The 14572-nt window shown below is 39.3% G+C and overlaps 2 protein-coding genes across 6 annotated transcripts in view; both read left to right on the top strand.

Annotated features, from left to right (window-relative positions):
- The first annotated feature begins 6076 nt into the window (after window positions 1-6076).
- On the top strand, window positions 6077-9486 carry LOC108597371 (microsomal triglyceride transfer protein large subunit). The gene is made up of 6 exons (XM_017996594.2): window positions 6077-6333; window positions 6612-7408; window positions 7466-8399; window positions 8459-8999; window positions 9054-9221; window positions 9275-9486. The coding sequence occupies exons 1-6, from the start codon at window positions 6273-6275 to the stop codon at window positions 9426-9428; spliced, it is 2655 nt and encodes an 884-aa protein (XP_017852083.2). The 5' UTR covers window positions 6077-6272; the 3' UTR covers window positions 9429-9486.
- A 163-nt stretch (window positions 9487-9649) lies between these two features.
- LOC108606481 (GTPase-activating protein skywalker) overlaps window positions 9650-14572 on the top strand; it is a 36758-nt gene continuing 31835 nt past the window's right edge. For 3 of the 5 annotated variants that reach the window (XM_033294967.1, XM_033294965.1, XM_033294963.1), the window contains exon 1: window positions 10978-11457. The gene's annotated coding sequence lies outside the window, so the exon portion shown is untranslated. Of the gene's footprint in view, window positions 9723-10977; window positions 11458-14572 lie in introns of those variants that run through there. The other 2 variants (XM_033294962.1, XM_033294970.1) reach the window with 2 other exon arrangements.

Below are 14572 nucleotides of genomic sequence, written 5' to 3'. Positions count from 1 at the left end.
TGCAGTTTGATGATTTCTTGCTGCTAGCGACAACGTCCGCAGTGTGCACAGTGGTGCAAAGCTGCTAAGCATTCAAACATTTAGCTATGTTAGCTTTGACTACAATACTTTCTAGCGTTTGCACCACTGTGCGTATCGCTTGCCTGGCATGCTGCATGTTGTTGGTATCATCAACGCCTACGAGCATGCCAAAAAGAGTGAAAAATTCATGGGCAACAAAAACAAAAACAACAACAGCAAGCAGAACTACACAAACGCGTGGCGAAAGCGAAAATCAAGCAAAAAGCTCTCTCACCCACATTCTCGCGCTCCCGCTCTCACTTGTTCGCGTAGTTTACAGTTGATAGTTATGCGCCCGCTTAGTCACAGCTGTGGCGCTGACAGGCGTTCTGCCTGCAGCTCTCGCTCTCGTCCTCTACCTCTGTCTCACACTCTTCGTCGGCTGGCACATTGCATATGCATGCTCATGCACATGGCTCCAGGCATCAGAAGCAGCAGCAGCAACAGCAGTTACAACAGCGCTGCAACGGCGGCGCCCTGTAGAAAACTGACGCGCATATTTCTTAATCTTTTTCTTGCGCGCCGTCTTTGCCTTTTGCCTTGTGTGTGCATATCCATCATCATGGCTGGCAAGTCGACCTATGCTCAACCCCAAGCGCTGCTCTTTGGCTCCCACGTACCCCCTCTCGCTCTCTTCATCTCTCAGTGTATTGCTACCGCATTCATGTGCATTGCCACGCGCCGCTGCGTCGACGTCGACGGCGACGTTGCAGCACAACTCTATTTGGCATCTTTGTTTGGCTGCTGCTTCAGTTGCTCTGCTGCTGCGACGCTGAGCTCCACTTGATCTTTGACCCAATTTGTTTTGCATTGTTTGAATGGGAATGCAAAATCTACGGCTCCTACTCCGACCCTCTCCCCTTCACATAGCTTGCTGTTTAATTTTCTGCTTTGTCGTTGCCATTCGCCCGTTCGTCGCTTCAATTTGATTTGATTTAATCCAGCAGCGCGTATAAAAAAAAACTCACACACACATACACATGTGTACAATAAAAAAAATCAACGCTTGCTGTTTTTTTCTGCAGCTCTCTTCGTTTTGTTTATATGATTGCCGCCAGGGAGCCGCCAGGCAATGTAAATTGCATGTGTCTCTCTTTCACAGTTATTATTGCTGCGCTTTTGTTGTTGCTACTGTTGCTTTCATTGTTGCTACTGTTGTTTTTGTTGTTGACATTCGCGCGCTGCTTTAATTAAGCGCATTAATGTCAGCAACTTATGAGAAAAAGAACTTGTGACAAGGGCATTGGCGGAGGTGCCGAGAGAATAACAGTAAGTGCAAAAACAACAACAGGCAGCGCACAGTGGGAAACAAGCGCGGAAAGTTAAACGCTTTGTTAATACTTTGTTTAAAACACGTTGCATGTACAAATAGTTTACGCAAAGTCAAGCAACCTAGTTTTCCATATAAACTTTTATCAATTTATTCTTACTAAGAAATTTTCAATTGAGTCTTATGATGAGTAAAAATGATAATTAAAATACTTGATCAGGGGTTGAGCTATATACGTATAATATAAATCTAAATCAATTAATTACCATTTTATTTTTCTTGTGTTTTAAATCATTATTCTTGTTATGGGATATTACTACAAATTAATACATTTTTATAATAGTTGTATTATATTAATATTAAACAAATATAAAATACTTTCATTTATATTTATTACAATAATATTACTATTTTAACTATTATTATTTCAATTTTACTAATTACATTTACTACTAAATAATGAAGACTAAGTTCTACTTGACTGCCCATTGTAGCGTATGCTCAATTCGTTGTCAGTTTCGCTGTTCATTTGATTGGCAATGCAAAATTACGGCAATTGTGCGCTGCCGCTCAGCTCAGTTTTATTCCCTTTTTGACATTGTGTTCGGTATTTACATGCACTGTGATGTCAGTGGAAGCAGAAGTAAGCTGCCTGCGAGCTGTAAAAAGAAAGCCTAAAATAAAGAGCGACATGCGAATAAAATCAAAAGCATTTGCTTTTATTAAATTATACTCGTTTTAAATGCAACACACACACGCATACAGAGACAAATGTCGCTCAATGCTCAAACACACGCATGCAAATTGTATACAAACACATGCATTTTGTATATGTCTGTTTGTATAGGCAATGCTAACATTTCTATGCCGACGATGCTGCCAAAACACCTTCATTGTCGACATTTCAATGTTGCCCTCGCCGTCGCGCTCTTCAGCTACTCTCTTTACCAAACGGCTCGCTCGCTCTCCCACTCATCTCACTCACCTCTCAGGTGCGTTGCAGGCCGGGCCGGCGTGCTTGGCAAATTTATGTTATTTGCGGTAGCCGTTTGCATAATTTGCGTGTTTGTATAAATGCATACACATACAATATGTATGTGTGCATGTATGCGTGCGAGTGTGTGCTTTGAAACTCATTCACTCTCTTACGCCGCCTCCTTGCTGCCCGCGAGCTGTTGGCATTTCATTTTCATTTGCACGAAAATTTAAAACTATGTTTACGCTACGAAACAACATGCTTCTAGCCATAAAAAAAAGACAAAATAAAACAAACTCAATGTGGGTTAAAATCTTTTTTGGCACACTGTTGTTTAAGCAAGCAAAGCGCTGCTCTTAAACAAGAGAGCAGAACATTAATAAACAAAGAAGCCACTACTAGAAATTTGATACATTTTTGCTTATTTTTATGTGCTGCGAATTAAAATTAAATGTTAGCTATAGCAGCAAAGGCTTTAAGCTTAGTATTTAGCTAAATTGAATATTTGATTATTTTATTTACTATCCAAAGAATTTATATTTTTCATACAACTTGTTAATTTATTTCATTTTTAGTCCCATAGTGCTTACCTCCAACTGCGTACGAGAGTCAAAAGTTGTTGCCAACAAAAATCTCTTATTTGGCAACAAAAAGCGAGTGCGGCTTAAAAACCAAATGCACAGAAACTAAAGCACACACGGAAACTTTTTATTATAAATAGATTTTTTCTACTTTTTATTTGGTAAATAATATGAAAAATCTGCATAATATACAGAGTTGCAAATGTCCAAAGCCGAGCGCATTAATTAAAGCCTCACACACTCACATGAGAGGATAAAACTTGCTGCAAAAACAAAAACAAAAATTTGCGTTAAAAAGTTTCGTCGACCTGCTAACTTGTCTGATATTTAGCCTACGCTGAAATATCAACAATTTTTTGTTAAATATAAATACACAAGTGTGTGTGTGTGTGTGTGTGTGTGTGAGTGCGATTTAGTTGTAAAAATATTTTGGTAAGTGGGTCAGCAGTTGCTTGCATAGAAATGCGGAAATGCGAGTGAATAGTTCCGCTCGATTGATACATAAAGTATTCAAATCGCTGTTATTGTTGGCTTTACTCGTTTTAGCATGACTGGTTAATTAAATTATTTAAGTCGCGCATATATATGTGTGTGTATTCCGTATATTAGACGAGCATATATGTTTTAATTAGCATTTTGCTGTGGCCAGCCATATGCAGTTTTTGCATAATGCAACAATTCCAATTAGTTTTAGGCTCGTGTAAAATTTCAATTACAAAATATTACAGCTAAATTTTAGATGCTAAATGAGCTAACGGCGCGAGAAAATACCCTTTTAGAAAAAGAAAGTAAAGAGTTTGTAAATGAAATGTTTCTAAATTAAAAATATTGTTGCATATTTTCCAGCGCATGCTATCTATGTGTGCGTGTTATTTACCGTCTGTGTGTGTGTGTGTGTCTAGCTGCCTCTTTTAATTTCATATAATATCATTTGTTGCTCATTTAAATACCGTAATTAAGTGATAGCATGGTATCTATTTATACATGTGGTGATTGTTGTATTTGTTGCTGTTGTTGCTATTATTGGCCTAAAAGCGTTCGCGTGCACACACGCCTCGCTTGGTTTTTGGCCGGGTCCGTTTCCAATGGATTTAAGCGTAAACAGTTGCTTATTTTGAAATTTTATTTAGAGCTAATTGTTTCCTGCTGCGCCACCTTTTCCATCGCCCCAACGTTGGCCCCCCAGCTCCGAGGTCCGCCGCAACAATAGCAACAAGCAACCGCAGCTTACTCACACTCCATACCGAGCAACCCTCGCTGCGCTGCGCCGGCTCTGGCTGACTGGCTCTCTATTTGCCTCTCTTTTGTACACACGCAAACTCACGTACACATACACGGACGGCAACCTTTTGAAAAGCTTGACCGAAAGCTGCACACACCCGCACTCATCCACACACACACATACATAGGAACGCACACATACAGAGGCAAGCACTTCGATTGTTTGTTTATTTGCTTGTTTGCCTTTGCCTGTTCACACCACGTTGCTGCGAAGCTGGCGCTGACGTTGACGTGGGCGCTTCTGAGTGCTAAGAGCATGAAGCAGCAGGTGGGGTCGGTCTGCTGCTAAAGTAGCCTGACCATGTAATCGATAACAAAAGACTGATAAAACTGCAGATATTGTATTGTATATGCCTGAGAAAATTATTTAACAATTTATGGGATTATTGAAATCCCATCATGAGCATTTTGTTGTTCCATTCCAAGATTAAGTACATTATTAGTCAGACATTTACATGCATATATAAATATACATATACATATGCACGTAATAGATAAGCGTTGCTCTAACAAAAGTCAAGTCCACACCCATTGTTCCCCTAATTCAAATACATTTCTCTCGTAGCGTTAACCTTGCCAAACGACCGCAGCGACGTTGACGTCAGCTGCAGCAACTGATGCTGCTGCTGCAGTCAGCTAATGAAATGCGTATGGCATTCTCCCATCTCTTTCACTCTCTCTTTCTCTCTCACTCTCTTGCTCAGCCATTGAATTAGTCAGCCGCAGCAAGACGTGTTTAAATTTAGTTTTTGTTAATTTTCGTCTGTTTGCTCTCGTATTGTCCGCCTGCATTTGGTATTCTTATTGTTGCTGTTGTTGTAGCTGCTGCTATCAGCAGCAGCAGCAGCAGCCGGCTCTCAGCACTGATAAGCAAAGTTGAAGCTATTGCGGTTGGTCGTTCAATTTGTAACGTTACATTTACATATGTATATATATGTATATAAGTATGCTGTGTCCATATGTTTGCCTTAAGTGACAGGCGCACTCAAGTCGCCTTGTCGTTTGTCTCGTTCTGCTGATAAATGAAAGGTATGGGGAGCGTAACGGTCAATGTCCGTCGCCTTCTCCCCACTTTGGTCCAATGTCCATGCTTATCACTATGGCATAAATATTTATTTGTATTGTCTGCCTGTACGCGTGTGTGTGTGTGTGTGTGCGTAGAGTATTTGCCTTATTATTCTCTTTAACTAGCTTTCTGTTTTATGTATCTTTTTTCCTCATTTTTATTGACTTTTCGCATTAGCGCATATCACAATTTTTTTTATTTTGTATTCCAGTTTACACATTTGCGGTTAATTAAACCTTGTGGTCGTTTTTTTACAAGTGCAAATAAAAGATTAAATTGTAAAAATAAAATTGTCAGCGACAGTCTCAGATTAACTTGTGTATTTGCGGTTCCATTCGTCCATTTGTTTGCCGTCATTCTGTTTGTTCCTTTCTTGATAAGAAATGAAGCAATAAAACAGATAAATCATAGCAAATATTTGATTTATTTCCATAAATAACATATACAATTCTTATCAGTTTGCAAATGTATTTTAGCTGTTATATATTTTAAATTCAAAAATTACTTGGCGCGCTGTACTACCAGCATTACCACTACGTTAAATTACTTAAGTTTGAAACATGTGTGAGCAAAACTCTATCAATAATTTAATTAAATTCTTTATAAATTTGGCATCAGCTGATTATTTTATTATGTTCTATAAATATGATAAATATTGACAAATCAGCATTTAAATTAAACTGGCAAGTATCATCCACATGTGCGCAAGTAGTAGCTGTCAAACTGTGACACGCCAAAAAATGACGGCTGTAAAACTGTGAGGCGAGCTCGAACATCGGATCTTTCGCTCGCACATACCATTGAGGCTAACATTTGAGTCGATGGACATGTCGCTATCGCTATCGTTGATTGTAATGGCTATCGGATGTCTCGCTCGCTCTCACAACTTTTTGAACACAAAAGCAAGAAAACACTAAGCTGATAATAAAACGAGAGTTGTGTTCTTAAAGCCGCGCTCTTTAGATGAATTAAGTGTAGTTAAGTTTCATAATTTTAAGTGAAAAGTACGAACAAAAGCCAGTAGTAACAAACAGTACGATGCATTTAAACCGGCGAAAAAACAACAACAATGTCTGGTTGTTGTTGTTGCTCAGCACAGGTATGTTATGAATATTAATAACAATGCTAAGCACGTAGAAAGTTAAAGAGTTGAATGAACCTGATGTTGTGAGTGAGACACAGACCAACGGACAGACACATGCAAAGAAAAAGCAACAACAATAAGACACAAATGGATAACAGCTGATGCGGCTGCGGGCAGCGACGTCAACGTCGGCAGCAACTTGTTGATAACCTTTCTGAGCTTAGCATTCTTTATGTGAAAGTTTCAAATTTGTTGCTAATGACGTGTACTAACTCTCTCTCGTTCTCTTTAAGTTACTGCGGGCGCATCTTTAATACCGCCTGGCACGCAGCAGCTTTATACGCTGCAGAGTCAAGTGAGCTTGGATCAGTTGCAGTCGGCAGCGTCTCAGGAGCTGGGCTACAATTTTGAAACTAAACTGAAAATCAACTCAGTGTGGAGCAAGAATGAAGAGCAACTGTTACAGCTTTACTTCGGCGAGAGTCGCGTCGCTGCTGGAGACAAGCAACGTGAAATTAAAACACTGCCGGATAGACCTTTCTACATAGCGCTGGTCAAAGGTCAGCCACAGCAGGTGATAGCGCATACATCGCGAGATGAGTCGCTCTTAAATTTGGAGCGCGGCATTGCCTCACTGCTGCAGCTGCGTCACAGCGACAGCGAAGAGACTGAGCTCGATGTCTCTGGACATTGTCGCGTGCGCTATGAAGTGAAGTCTTCCACTCGTGTAGAGAAAACCAAAACGGACTGTGCGCTGTGGGATTTGCGTGTATCGTATCATCCAGAGCAGGCTCTAGGCGTCGACCAGCAGTCTCAGGAGCAAGTGCAGTATGAGTTGAGTGCCGATGGCGCGCTGCTGCGTGCGCAGTCAACAGAGACGCATCGTCTGAGTCTGGCGGCCAAATCAGATGCGGGCAGTTTGGTTAGAGCAAGTCTGAAGCTGGAACATGTAGCTGAAGGCGCAGAGACAGTGCAACAGCTGCAACATGAGTCCTTGGAGGCGGCTATTGAGAGTCTGCTGGAATGGTATCGCGTCTTTGAGCTGGAGGCGAATGTGGATGGCGTCATTAGCGAGTTGAAGCAGCAAACGGCAAGCATCACAATATGAACTCTAAGACTCTTTTATTTATTTATTTATTATTTATAGTTATTGCAACAATTTGAGCATCTGTCGCCGCAGCTGCAGTCGGAGCATGTGGGCAAATCCTCGCTAGCTTTGGCCTTTGCGCAGCTGCTGCCGCTGGCGCGTCTGGCCAAGCAGCCAGAGTTCGAGCAACTGCTGCAGTCGCAGTCAAAGCTGGCAGTGCAGCTTGTGGATCTGCTAGGCGCTGTGCAAACCTTTGAAGCACACAATGCAACCTTTGCCCAGCTCTATCAAGGATCGCAAACCAAAACAGAGCAAATGGAGCTGCTGGAGAAATATCTACAAAGCTTAGCTGTAGCTACGCATCCGGAGCGCCGCATTGTGGAGCATTTATACAATTTCCTGCAGCAAGCAGACAACAAAGCCAAGCAGTCCAAGCTGCGTGATACGGTGCTCCAAACGCTGGCAGTGCTGGCGCGTCAAAGCGGCTTCGCTGACAACGATCAGCTGCTGCAACAGATACGCGTTTATCTGCTGGAAGGACTCGCCACGGACGACGCTACGCTTTACATACGCGCGATGCAGAATCTGCGTGATCTGGGCACCATTGATGCGCTGCTGGAGCAAGCGACGCACTCCAAAGATGTTAAAGTCTCGGTGGCAGCGCTGCAAGCGCTCAAAGCCTTTCCAGCCAACAGTTTCGCTCAGCCACAGCGTCGTCAATTCGAGTCCATCTTCTATCAGCAACGAAGACGTTACGACAGCTCTGCCCGCACTTTGGCTTTGGATGTGCTACTGGCTATGCGTCCTGATGCAGCACAGCTGGGCGCACTGCTGGAATATTTGGCCTCCAATGATCGCCAGTTTGAGATTAAGACTTATGTGCTGCAAAAGCTGCGCATGCTCTCCGAGCTCTGTCCACGTTTTCGTGCTGCGTTTCTGACGTCGCTGCGCCAACGTTCCCATGTCAACAACTATCACGTGCTAGGCCAAAGAGGTGAGCAGCCAAATAGCCCAACTAAGTGGTCAACTTTAAGCTAAAATTGTTATTTTTAGGTCTCACTACTGTGCTCAGTCGTCAGCTGTCCCACTCGCCCGCCTTTAATGAATCGCTGTTGAGCATTCAGGAAGTCAGCCAGGGCATACTCAAGCGCGGCTCTGTGGAGTTTTTGCTGCACGCTGGACGTGAGCAGGCTAGTAGCTTTAAGCTTGGCATCTACACCGCTGGCTTGGGCTCTATGGTGGGCGACAGCGATGCTGATGCGGGCAGCGATAATATACCCGCTGATGATGAGCTGGAGCAGGAGGAAACCATTACCGCTGGCATGGAGATAAGCGTGCAGGGCTCTCAGCTGCGTCCCTTGGTCTTCTTTAGTGGCCAGACTGAACTCATGGGCCATGTCTGGGGCGGCACTGCCTCGGACTCAACGCCAGCCTATCAAGCTACCACTTTGGCTCAGGATCATGAGCAATATATTGTACTGTCCTCGGGTGCAACGCTATATTGGCGCATCCTAGGCGCTCGCAGCGTCGATCTAAATGGCAAAGTTAACTTTAGCCTGTGGAATCGCAATGCCCAAACGGAAATTCAACAAAAGTAAGCTAAAGTTTAAGAACTCATGGAATTATATTAATATTATTTTCTTCTTAGCACTGGCAGCGCTGTGGTCGGTCGCATAGCAGTGGGCTTCACCTATGCCAAGCTGGTGCAGGATTTCTCGCTCACCCACGAGCCCAAGCTGAGTCTCAATGCAGACTTGGATTTCTATAGCGGCATCAAGCTCTGCATGCAGCTGCAAAGTCCTGATCAGTTGCTAACGTAAGCTTAAACCTTTATTGTTTATAATCTGTGCTAATTTGTTTTTTTTACAGTTACAACAATACACGTGCCGCTCATCTGCAGGCTGTGGCTAAGCCTTATGTAAAATATTTGCGTTCCTCGCGTACTCACAAATCGGCTGGACGTACATTTTCGTTGAATCAAAAGAACAATGATATGTGTAACATGATATTTGGTGATTACTGATATTAATTAATTAAGAGACTAAAAGTTGCATTTGTAAATTTAAACAGAGAGATTAAAAGCGAACAATTTATAATTTTGAATAGCGCGTCTTTTATCGATAGGTGTAACGAGTTATTTAATGCCACTCTAACGACTCGTTACTGTTTATGCTAATGCGTATTTACGCTGTTAGCTGCATGTTAATTTAACAGTTAGTTTACATTTGTTTCTCTCGCGCGATTTATTTCTGACGACGTTTAATAAAAGAAAATTGTTAATAAACACGTAAAAAACGTGTAATAGAAGTGCTTAAAGGTAACTGAAGTTGTTAGCAACATACAGATTGTTAAGCTGACTTTGAAATTAGGTCAAAATTCTATTGTGCAGTTTTTCTACTATGAATTTTTGGTCGTGGAGGCCTGGCCACACACACAGGCCACACGCACACAAGCGTACTTGTAAATGTCGAACAAGCGCTCCCAGTAGAAAAATGCGCATGTATTGTTGCCAAAAATATCCAAAGCCACTTGTTTATGTTGTTTTCTTTACATATTTGTGAGTATATTATTATCATCAGCAGTTAAAAGGGTTAAATATAAAAGTGTTGATGGGACGGCTTGTGTGGCGACTGCTAAAGTGACTATTTATAAAGAAAGGTGCTAACTAATTGCTGAGATAGGCGTTAAGTGCTATCAAAATATCAGCAGATTTTTATTGTGCCAAAGATGTTTTCTTCGTTTCGTCTCGCAGAGAGTGAGAAAGAGAGTCGGGCCCACACAAGGCTGAGAGAGCGCAACATTTGGAGTGCTAGCGTGTGTGTGTGTGTGTGGGAATTTTCGTTGCGTGAAGTTGCAATGTTAGAACCCCAAGAACCACGTGTAAAGAGCGTGTGCAATTGCATTCAAAATACTTGACATTTGCCAAAACCGAGGCAGTTGCTCCAATTGGAATTTTATGTGCGCAGCAAACTTAATGCTTTTTGCGCTCACAATATAAACTAATCAGCCGGTAAATTAGAACTACTTGTAAATGCGAAAATATGCATGCATATAAGTTTTTATCAAAAAGCGCACCCACACAAATGTAAATAAACGAGAGAGTGTGACGTTTCTCAATTGGTTTTCCCATGAGCACACGCCCAGTGCTGTTCATATTTTGTTTAATAAAGCTAAAAAAGCTGCAAAAACGCTAACAATTTTATTAAAAATCGAATTGTCTAAACAATATTAGAGCCATTCAGATACTTTTCATACGATTGCAATACTAGAGAAATATTTGTAGCTATTATGATGTATTCAATATTAAATTTAGCTTAAATATATAAATATTTTTGGGTTTTTTGGAGAGCAGCGATAAAAAGCTAAACTTTTAAATATTCTGACGATTCAGCCTACCGCAATTTCGAAATCTTTAACGCTCTCGTCCAAGTTTGACGGGAAAATATTTATCAACACTGCCATACGCTCAACCCTTGCGCACGCTTGGGCGCTCTCGCCCCAGTCTGGCTCCCACAATACGAATACGTGCCTTAACGGTATCAACAGTGCGCTCCCCAAGTTTTCTCTCAGTTGATTTTTAACGCTCGACGTGCAAGGTTGTTCGCCGCAAAGTTGCTCGCCTAGTGTATACAAATATATATTTGTATGTATATATACACATACATAAAAAATTAGGTCTTAAATGTGCATCAGCTAAGAATAAAAGCGTAGAGGCAGCCAAAACATAAAAGGAATTTGCGTGTGAGGGGGGAACTTTTGCTCTCGCTTTAAGCTCCTGTCTCATTTAGAATTTACCTGTGAAAGTGAAAACGCAAACGAACGAGGCAAGCAAAACAAATCGCGTGTGCACCATAAAAATAAAACAAGCTGAGCAGTGCGAAAGAGCAGCACAGCATAAGAACCAAAAATAAAAAGAAAAAAAAAACAAACAACTAAAAAAAAAAACAAATCGACAACTGCAGTTAAAAAAGGAAGGGCAGCTAAGTGGATGAAGAAACAGCAACAGCAACAACGAGAATATCAAGAAGAACTCTTAACTTTGGTACATACAGGTAACTGCATCTCATTTGCTCTCTCGCTTGCGCCTACAGCAACTCCCATTAGGCAAGTTATATATTAAAACTGCTATGGCTGCGAATTTTTCTATGACTCAATTGAGCAAATCTTGTTTATATTTTTATCGCAACTATAAATTTATTGAGACGCGAATTATTTCAAACAATGACTCAAGCTCGAGGGTATTTTTTTTACATCTAAGTGCTATATTTTAATTACTTATATCCAAAAAAAAAGGGATTTTTTTAAGAACGTAAAATATAATCTCTATTGTATGTATGGTCCGCAGTTTATATTATGTGATTAGATTACTTTTTGTTGGTTTTTAACCTTGCACAATTTACGACAATTTTCTTGATTATGATTAAATATTTATATGGCCTATGCGGCGGCCCTAAATTAATGCTGCAAAATGAAGAAGTTTCTTTAGTTTATGAGCGTTGTCAACAGCAGTAAAACTAGCTCGTGTCTAATTGATAATAATCACAAATTATGATGGACAATAATATTTTAAAATTTATGCCCTTAGCATAACTTCTATTGATAATAATCACAAATTATAGATGGACAATAATATTTTAAAATTTATATAAGAGCATAGGTTCTATTATCTTAACTGAAATTCCAACAAGCACTTAGCATTGCAAAGTTTTAATTATTATTTTAATTTACAGCGTATGCTTGCTTTTTTTTTTTAAACTTTAGCCTTTATTGCTTGTTTTTCATTAACAAAAGTTTCCACTCTCTTAGCCCAGTAAAGAATAAGCCAAAAATCAATTGTGCGGGCAAACATTTTGTGCGCTTATCTTATCTTTGTTAACAGCCCAATTAACTTGGCCCAGTAAGAAAATTTTTTTTTTTGCTTTTATGTTAAAATTTGCAAATAGCGCAAATGAAAACTTTAAACTGCTTTAACATTAAATGGCACATAGACAAATTATGTTTGGTTAACTGTCAGAAATGGCCATCAAATCATTCGCTCAATTGGCCCAAACGCTGTTAACGGTGGTCCAGTCGCTCACGTGAGTTTGAAGTACAGACAAAACGACTTTTTAAAAAGTTTTATGCGTTCGATTTGTTTAGGATTTCGAAAAAAAAAAATAAAATAAAATAAAAATAAGCACATACGTGAGGCTAAGCAATCAACTGCAGAAATATAGCAATTACCGATCCAAGCCAAGCGCATAAATAACAAGTGCCAAAGTAAGAAATAAATCTAGACTAGCAGATACTCAGGGAATTAAATTTATTTGCATAGATATATTTTATTCACTCAACATCTGCAGAAATATAGTGTAGAATGTACAAATTTTTTAGATATTTATATTGTGTATCCTTTATCTAAGTATACACAATGCATAAAACTCTTTAAAAATACCTAATAAATTATTCAATATAAAATAAGATTTGTAGCTCAACTAGAGCATAAAAAAATATTTGCTTAAATATTTTACAAACTTAACAGACTTAAAAGCTATTTTACAAATTAAAAGAATATATATAATTTTTAGAAAAAGTTAACTAGCTAAGTAACTATTAGCTAAGAGTTTTTAATCGCAAATGAACTCAAGTTTATTTTCGATTGTAGTCGCTTTAATTACAAACTCCTTGCTCAAGTGTGCTGGGTATATATTATGAATTGGATAAAGTAGTCAAGCCAGTTGATACGCCGTGCGTAGCACACAATCAATCGATTTCAATAAGTTGACAAAGCGCAACTTAAATCGCAACTGGCATATCGTTTGAGATTTGACTACGTGCCTAGTCGACGACAAGCTTGCGACATGCGGATTTTTGATTTATGCCATGAATCATCTCAGACTACATAGATAAAAAAATCACACGCAAACGTAACTTTGCTAAGTCTAAGTGCTTACAGTTCATTCAACTTTTAGTCAACTAACCCAAAGTCTAAGTTAGCCTGACTAAGCAAGTAGTTGCTGCTGCCTCTTCCTTGCTAAGTCAATGCCAAAAATCAATATTTGAGTTATGTGTGTGTGTGTGTGTGAAAATCGCTGAGCTCTATAGTTATTTATAGTTGACAGCGCTTGGCTCGGTGCCGCTTGACCTGTCACGACATTTGTTGTTGGCAGGAATTTTATTAGTTTATGTTTATGTTTTCAATTTGCTTTTGGCTTTTTGCTATAAATACGGCCCAAAACAGCGCGTTACATGAAAATTGATGCCTTTGAGCACCTGCACATGCTCATAAGACTGCATAATAACTCACTCTATTACGTATTGTGCAATACATTGTTGTTATATATTGCTTAAATTTATTGCATTGGCTACAGGCATTAGGCCTTAAAATAATTTGCTAAGTGAGCATTTATGCTCAATTTAATTATATTCGCTAAGCTGCAGCTTGTTATTCAAAAAATATTAAATTATAGACATTTATTTAATTTGCTTAACATTTTCAGATTATATAATTATTATCCGCGCTTATCCGCTTATTACTTTTGATTATAATCATTAAATCCTTTACACTTTGCTGTTATCCGTAAGCTTTTGGCTTGTTATCCGTTTTAAGTATTTGATTTTAAGCGTTCTCTTTTTGTCATAAATTTAATTTGAGCTTTAATAATTTATGCTCACATTTGAAATCTAACTTGCTTTAGATTTACTAATCATAATACCAATAACCACTTAACACATTTTAAATTAAACTAAGCTACTGTAATTTAATACGCTTTTAAACTGTATAAATAATTTATTATTCGCGTGGGTATCTCTGCACATTTAATAATCGCGCTATATCAAATTTTTCGCTTCATTGATCATATGATCGAATTACAACTGAATTTTATAGAAATCGTGAAAGGTTTTTATTTGCTGCTGCTGCTGCTGCTGCTGCTGCTGTGTGGCTAAAATTAAAACCCACACACTCATAAATCCTAATCAAATTTATTAAATCAAGTACAACATATGTGTGCGTGAATGTGTTAATAATGCAACAGAATAACAACAAAAATACGCCCACAATTTCCTACACACAGAAAGCCGAAAGTAAAAATAATAATAAAAAAATAAACTCGCACATTAAATATAATTTGAACATTTGTTGGTGTGTATATATTTTTAGATCTACACATATATATAGTGGGACAT

Source organism: Drosophila busckii, chromosome 2L (assembly GCF_011750605.1).
Source record: "Drosophila busckii strain San Diego stock center, stock number 13000-0081.31 chromosome 2L, ASM1175060v1, whole genome shotgun sequence".
Classification (NCBI taxonomy): domain Eukaryota; kingdom Metazoa; phylum Arthropoda; class Insecta; order Diptera; family Drosophilidae; genus Drosophila; species Drosophila busckii.
The sequence above is the reverse complement of the archived record's forward strand: the minus strand, read 5'-3'. Positions and strand labels throughout refer to the sequence as shown.

Excerpts from the sequence above, each read along its gene's own strand:
- LOC108597371 (XM_017996594.2), top strand. The coding sequence starts at position 6,273 with ATGCATTTAAACCGGCGAAAAAACAACAACAATGTCTGGTTGTTGTTG. Across the intron at positions 6,334-6,611 it reads GTTGTTGTTGCTCAGCACAG|TTACTGCGGGCGCATCTTTA; the intron begins GTATGTTATGAA and ends GTTCTCTTTAAG. Across the intron at positions 9,222-9,274 it reads AGTCCTGATCAGTTGCTAAC|TTACAACAATACACGTGCCG; the intron begins GTAAGCTTAAAC and ends TTTTTTTTACAG.